The following is a 6,882-nucleotide window of genomic DNA, read 5'->3' on the forward strand; positions in this document are numbered from 1 at the left end:
TTCGTGGGTTCGAGCCCCGCATCAGGCTCTGTGCTGACAGCTAGCTCAGAGCCTGGAGCCTGCTTCCGGTTCTGTGTCTCCTTCTCTCTGCCCCTCCCCCGCTCATGCTCTGTCTCTCCTGTATCAAAAATAAATAAAACATTAAAAAACATGTTTATCTTGGGGAGAGAGAGAGAGAGAGACAGAGCGTGAGCAGGGGAGGGGCAGAGAGACAGGGAGACACAGAATCTGAAGCAGCTCCAGGCTCTGAGCTGTCAGCACAGGGCCCAACAAGGGGCTCGAGCCCACAGGTGGCAAGATCATGGCCTGAGCCGAAGTCAGTCACTTAACCGATGAGCCATCCAGGGGCCCATCTGTTCTGTGTCTTTAAGTCCTCATATGAGTGAAGTCGTATGATATTTCTTTCTCTGACTCATTAATTTCGCGTAGCAGAATACTCTCTAGTTCCATCCAAGTAGTTGTAAATGGCAAGATTCCATTCTTTCTGATGGCCGAGTAACACTCCATTGTATGTATTTACCACATCTTCTCTACCCACTCATCCATGCATAGACATAGGGGCTCTTCCCACACTTTGGCTGATGTCAGTAGCGCTGCCGTAAACATTGGGGTGCACGCGCCCCTTTGAAGCAGCACCCCTGTGTCCCTTGGATAAACACCCAGTAGCGCAATTGCTGGGTCGTAGGGTAGTTCTAGTTTTCATGTTTTGAGGAGCCCCCACACTGTTTTCCAGAGCGGCTGCGCCAGTCTGCGTTCCCGCCAGCCGTGCGAGAGAGGTCCTCTGTCTCCGCGTCCTCGCCAGCATCTGGTGCTCCTGAGCTGTTAACGGTAGCCGTTCTGACGGGCGTGAGGTGGGGTCTCATGTGGTTTTGATGGGTATTTCCCCAACGATGAGTGACGCTGAGCATCTTTTCATGGGTCTGTCGGCCACCGGGATGTCCTCTTGGGAGAAGTGTCTGCTCAGGTCTTTTGCCTGTTTCTTCACTGAATTCTTTGTTTCTTAGGTATTAGTTTGATCAATTCTTTATAGATTTTAGATACTACCCCTTCATCTGATACGTCGTTTGCAAATATCTTCTCCCATTCCGTCAGTTGCCTTTTAGTTTTGCTGATTGCTTCCTTCACTGTGCGGAAGCTTTTTGTCTTGATGAGGTCCCGATAGTTCATTTTTGCTTTTGTGTCCCTTGCCTCCGGAGACGTTGAGTGAGAAGTTGCTGCGGCCAAGGTCAAAGAGGTTCTTACCTGCTTTCTCCTTGGAGATGTTGATGGCTTCCTGTCTTACATTTAGGTCTTTCATCCATTGTGAGTTTATCTTCGTGTGTGGTGTACGGAAGTGTCCAGGTCCATTCTCCTGCACGTCGCTGTCCAGTTCTCCCAGCACCATTTGCTGAAGACACTGGCTTTTTTCCACTGGATATGCTTTCCTTTGTCAGAGATTTGTTGGCCGTACGTTTGTGGGTCCGCTTCTGGGTTCTCTGCTCTGTTCCACTGATCTGAGTTCTCGTGCCAGTTCCACCCCGTCTGGATGATCACAGCTTTGTAACACAGCCTGAAGTCAGGGATTGTGGTGCCTGCAGCTTTGGTTTTCTTCGTCAGGATTGCTTTGGCTATTCTGGGTCTTTTCTGGTTCCATAAAAATTTTTGGACTGTTTGTTCTAGCTCTGTGAAGAATGCTGGTGTTATTTTGATAGGGATTGCACTGAATATGTAGACTGCTTTGCATAGTACTGACATTTTAACAATATTTGTTCTTCCTATCTGAAAGCATGGAATATTTTTCCATTTCTTTGTGTCTTCATCAATTTCTTTCATATGCTTTCTATAGTTTTTTTTTTTTAATTGAGACAGAGAGAAACAGAGCATGAACAGGGGATAGTAAGAAAGAGAGGGAGACACAGAATCTGAAGCAGCTTCAGGCTCTGAGCTATCAGCACAGAGCCCGATGTGGGGCTCGAACCCACAAACGGTGAGATCATGACCTGAGCTGAAATCAGCTACTCAACTGACTGAGCCCCCCAAGCGCATGTACAGTTTTCAGTGTATAGATTTTTCACCTCTTTGGCTAGATTTATTCTTAGGTATTTTATGGTTTTCAGTGCAATGTAAATGGGATAGATTCTTTGATTTCTCTTTCTGTTGCTTCCTTATTGGTGCATAGAAATGCAATTGATTTCTGTGCATTGATTTTATGTCCTGCGACTCTGCTGAATTCGTGGATCAATTCTAGTGATTTTTTTTGTGGGAACTTTTGGGTTTTCCATAGAGTATCATGTCAACCACAGAGTGAAAGTTAGTCCTCCTCCTGGCCGATTTGGCTCCTTTTATTTCTTTGTGCTGTCTGATTGCTGAGGCTCAGACCGCCACCACCACGCTGAACAACAGTGGTGAGAGTGGGCATCTCTGCTGTGTTCCCGGCCTGAGAGGGAGGCTCTCGCTTCTCCCCATCGAGGGCACAATCAGTGCCGGGCCCTTCACGTAAGGCTTTTATGATCTCCAGGTTCAATCCTTCCGTCCCCGCCTTGGGGGAGTTTATCAAGAAAGGATGCTGCACGTTGTCAAATGCTTTCTCTGCCTCTACTGAGAGGAGCAGATCACGTGTCTCCTGTCTGTGACCGCCACGAGGAATCACACTGTTTTATGGATACTGGCTCAGCCCTGCGTCCTGGCATAAACCCCACTTGGTCATGGGGAACCATTTTCTCAGCATGTTGCTGGACCGGCCGGCCGGCATCTTGTTGAGGACTTTTGCCTCCATGTGCATCAGGAGCCTGGTCTGTACTTCTCCCAAAGCGGGCGCTTTGGTTTTGGAATCAAAGTTATGGTGGCTTCAAAGAAAGGGTTTGGAAGTTTTCCTTCCGTTTCTATTTTTTCGAACAGCTTCGAGAGAATAGGTGTCAACACTCACGTAAATGTTTGACAGAATTCTCCTGGAAAGTCTTCTGGTGCTGGACTCTTTTTTTGTAATTTTTAATGTTTATTTTTGAGGGAGAGAGAGGGTCAGAGAGAGAGGGGGACACAGACTCTGAAGGAGACTCCAGGCTCTGAGCTGTTAGCACAGAGCCCGACGCGGGGCTTGAACTCACAGACCATGAGATCGTGACCTGAGCCAAAGCCGGACGCTTCACCAACTGAGCCCCTGGCACCCCTCGTGTCTCTGCGTCGTCAGCCAGCCTCCGGTACCCAACTCTGCACCAAGGAGCCAGAGTCACGAGCCAGCATCCTGAGGCCTGGAAGAGCCGTCTGGCTTCTGCGGCTGTCTCCTCCCGCCCTTCACTTCCCGAGGCTGCATTCCCTACGGTGCCCACACCCGCCGCCAGCCTCCCGGTCTGTAGAAGTCTGCCTCCTCTGCGGGGTTAAATGGATGAGCACTCTGACCACCACAGCCCAGGCCTACTTGGCGGGGACCTGATCTCCCTCAAGGACCCGACTCTCGACGCCACAGTGGTTTTCCAGGGGCCGCTCCGCTCATAAACTCCCACGGGGGCTTCCCAGCCTCACAGAGCCGCAGGAGAAAGGCATCCGGACGTGTGCTGAGTTCTGCGGGGAGCAGACACACAGGTCACAAACCGGTGGCTGACAACACGCCTCTCTCACGTAGGACATAAACCTGGCGGCGAAGTGCTCTTTCCTAACAAGAAGCACGTGAGCCTTTGGGCCCAGCAGACATCTCGGCAGACACCGCTGAGATGCGCTGTCCTGAGGCCGACCCCGCCAGCGCGGGGCACGCTGTGTGGACGCTCACGAGGCCCTGCCATCCAGGCAGAGCACCACTCCTGACAACCCAACTTCCAACTCCCTGAAAACGCCACTCCTCATAGCCCACTGTCCCCAGCAGCCTCCCCAGTAACCTGGTTACCACGTATGTCAGACGTCACGTGTGTGTGCTGTATTCTTTCATAAAGCAAAAGTTATCGCGAAAATCAAAGGTGAGGAAATACGTTTATAATACTAAACTGTACTCATAAAAAAATCCGCATATAAGTGGACCTCATATTCGAACCCTTGCCGTTCAAGTGTCAACCGCGTGTTCTGGAACCTACCACGCGCGCCCACAGAGTCCAGAGAACATCATGCTCGCAGACACGCGGGTCCGGCGGCGGTCACACAGGGGCCAGCAATCTGGCCATCTCGGCTCCTGAGGAAGCTGCCCGCACACACTGTGAAATTTAATCACGCACCGGGGCAAACCACTCCGGACAGGCTGTCCTCGGGGGGGCCACGCGCTCACGCCCTCCTGAGGAGGACAGAGTCCACGTAGGCAACAGGGAAACGTTCTGGCCAATTTATGTTCCTCCTGATCCTACGTGAAACACACACTTCGGGGATCGGGGGCGTCTTCCTGTCCTCGTTACGGAAAGGACCGAGGCCGTGAGGGGAACCACATCAGCAACATGTCAGGGACGGTTCCAGGAGCAGAAGGCCTGCTTTCAGTACTAAATTTCACACAGCCAAGCGGCCCTTTCACACGGCTCGACGATGGGAACACTCAGGTCAGACCACTGCCAAGCGGTTTCTATAAAGTCCACTCCCAGGGAGAGAAAAGCCCGGGCGGCCCTGTGGCACCGCGAGCAGCACCAGAGAGAACAGCGTTTCCCCTGTAGCGTCACCCACAGTGTGCCCGCCACGGACAACTCCAGGGTCTGCAGGGGAACCAACCTCTAGCGGGCAGGGTCCCTGTGGGCCCAGTGCGGCCGAGAGGCCCCCGGCTCCAGACCTCGCAGACGCTTGGGGCGCTTGAGAGCACCCCACCCGCCACCAGGTTTGCCGCGGCGCCCGCCGAGCTCTGCCCCGGTTCGGGGCCCTGTCCCGCCGCCCCACCTCCTCCACCGGCCACCCAGGCCTCACGTCCCGCTCCACCCGCAGACCGTGAACCACCTCTTCGGCTGAAGACGGGCCCCAGTTACTTCTCAGCGGGCAGCTCGCCGGGCCGTGGTCTCAACCCACCTGGCTCCTCTACTCCGCTCTGGGACACGGCCGTCCAATACCTGACCTGCTCTGTGGCATGAAAGCCCGGCGGGTCGTGCCCGCACCGCTACCCTGGGCCCCCGTGTGCCCGCACTGCCCCCCCGGGCCCCATCCTGGGCGCCACGCGCCTGAGCTGCTCTGTAGGAAGTGACGCCCGCTGCTGTCACTTGTTTTCAGAACCAGAACAATCCAAGAGTAAGATGTAACCAATAGACCACAAAGCTCAGAGTCTGTTCAAAACAAAAACTCAAAGTCTACAAGGGAAAGACAAAGAGGGCAACATGGCGAGTGCTCTGGAGAGATCACGAGTGTGAGCAGCAGGTGCTGAGGGCCGGTGACCCAGTCCTCACAGCCGGTCACAGAGCCTCCGTGGTCGGCGTCCCTCCCTGACACTCACGGGAGCCGCGCGACGGAAGGGCCCCCATTTGTGTTTACAGGTGAGGAAGCGGAAGCACGGGGATGCTGGCCACCGGCTTCCCCGGAGCCCCACACCGACCCGCGCAGGAGCCGGGCTCCGAGTCGAGTGCTCTGAGGCCACGCCCGCACGTGAGCCACAACACATCCCCCGGACGACTTCTCCAGGTGGACGGGGACTCCGTGGGAGTCCCTTCAGGACTTCCTGGCTGCTCAACCCGGGTGCCGCTGAGAAGTGCTCAGCGAGACGGGAGACAACAGAGCACTTACTTCTTTTGAAGTTTGCGGTTTTTTTCAGCCTGTCCGCCCAACTTGCTGAGTCCCAGGGCGTCCTGAGAGGAGTTTTCCGCCTCTGAGGCGGTAGCTGCGGGGAAACAGAGATGGAATGGGGGGTCAGCAGGCCATGGGAGGGCGAGGCGCCTGCAGGCAGAGCGGCCGCAGTCCTCGGGGGACGAGGCCGGCGGGACCACAAGCACGCAGGAGCCACGCACGGGACACCGACCTGGTCCCGCGGGCTCCTTGCCGGCGTGGCCCGGGCGGCCTTTCTCTTTCTTGCCGAACAAGCGGCCGATGGAGGACTTGATGCCCTTCTTCTTGGGGGCTTTGTGCAGCGAGTCCTGGCTGCTGTTACTGCTACTGGGGTTGCTCACGGGGCCGTCCTGGGAGCCTGTGGAGCTGGGGGACAGGAGAGGGGCTCCCATGAGCGCCCGGCACCGGACACACCACCCCACGCGAGCGAGGAGCGCAGGCCCCAGCCCTTCCCGGCCGTGACCCGGGAGCGGGGGGCACCCGCCCGGCCAGAGTGAGCCCAGGACGCCGTGTGCGAGCAACGCAGCGGCCGCTGGAGCTGCTGGGGGCGGGGCGCAGAGCACGGCCAGGGGAGGGGCCTCCGGAGCGCCTCTCGCAGGCTCCACGGGACAGCCGGAGTCTAGGATGTGAGGACACGAGGCCACCCCACCCCCGTCTTTCCCAGCAGACTTCCGCCCCGGCGGCCGCACCCCGGACCCCCGGGAACGTCGTGCACACGGACTCCGTCTGCGGGTGTTTCTTCAGAATCCTTGTTCCGACCCTTTCTCCCCCGAGAAGAGGTCAAAGGTTTCTCAGAGCTGAAAGCCAGCACGCCGACGTGTCCCCGGCGGCGCCTGCGCCCTTACTTCCTGGCATCCCTGACGTCCTCCTGGCTGGCCGCGGGCAGCGCCCCCTGGTGCAGCCTGTCCAAGCGCAGGGACCTCGGGGAGGAGGGCGGGGACGTTTCACATTTTATCGTTGCCTTGTCGTCTCGTACCTCTTCGTGCGAAGCCGGCAACTGCGGGTGGACAGGAGGGCGACACGAGTTAACCGCGGGCGGGGGCCGCGCACACACGGCTCCTAAGTCACAGCCACGAGCGCATCTGAGAATCCACAAGCTGCGCGCTTCTCAGCGTCGGCCTGACGCCGGGCTACGTGGCGGCCTCGCGTCCGGGCAGCGCGCCCGCCGAGACCCCCGGCCCACCCGTCCCGAGC

The 6,882-nt window shown here is 56.8% G+C and overlaps 1 protein-coding gene across 4 annotated transcripts in view; it reads right to left on the reverse strand.

The window, feature by feature from the left end:
• PPFIA1 (PTPRF interacting protein alpha 1) overlaps positions 1 to 6,882 on the reverse strand; it is a 79,445-nt gene that overhangs the window by 20,507 nt on the left and 52,056 nt on the right. For all 4 annotated transcript variants that reach the window (XM_029956776.1, XM_029956775.1, XM_029956774.1 and 1 more), the window contains 3 exons: positions 6,534 to 6,685; positions 5,882 to 6,054; positions 5,650 to 5,743 (listed from right to left, as the gene is read on the reverse strand). In XM_029956776.1, coding sequence (XP_029812636.1) covers positions 5,650 to 5,743; positions 5,882 to 6,054; positions 6,534 to 6,685 — 419 coding nt within the window. The remainder of the gene's footprint in view (positions 1 to 5,649; positions 5,744 to 5,881; positions 6,055 to 6,533; positions 6,686 to 6,882) is intronic.

The sequence above is a fragment of the Suricata suricatta genome, chromosome 11 (genome assembly GCF_006229205.1).
Source record: "Suricata suricatta isolate VVHF042 chromosome 11, meerkat_22Aug2017_6uvM2_HiC, whole genome shotgun sequence".
Taxonomy (NCBI): domain Eukaryota; kingdom Metazoa; phylum Chordata; class Mammalia; order Carnivora; family Herpestidae; genus Suricata; species Suricata suricatta.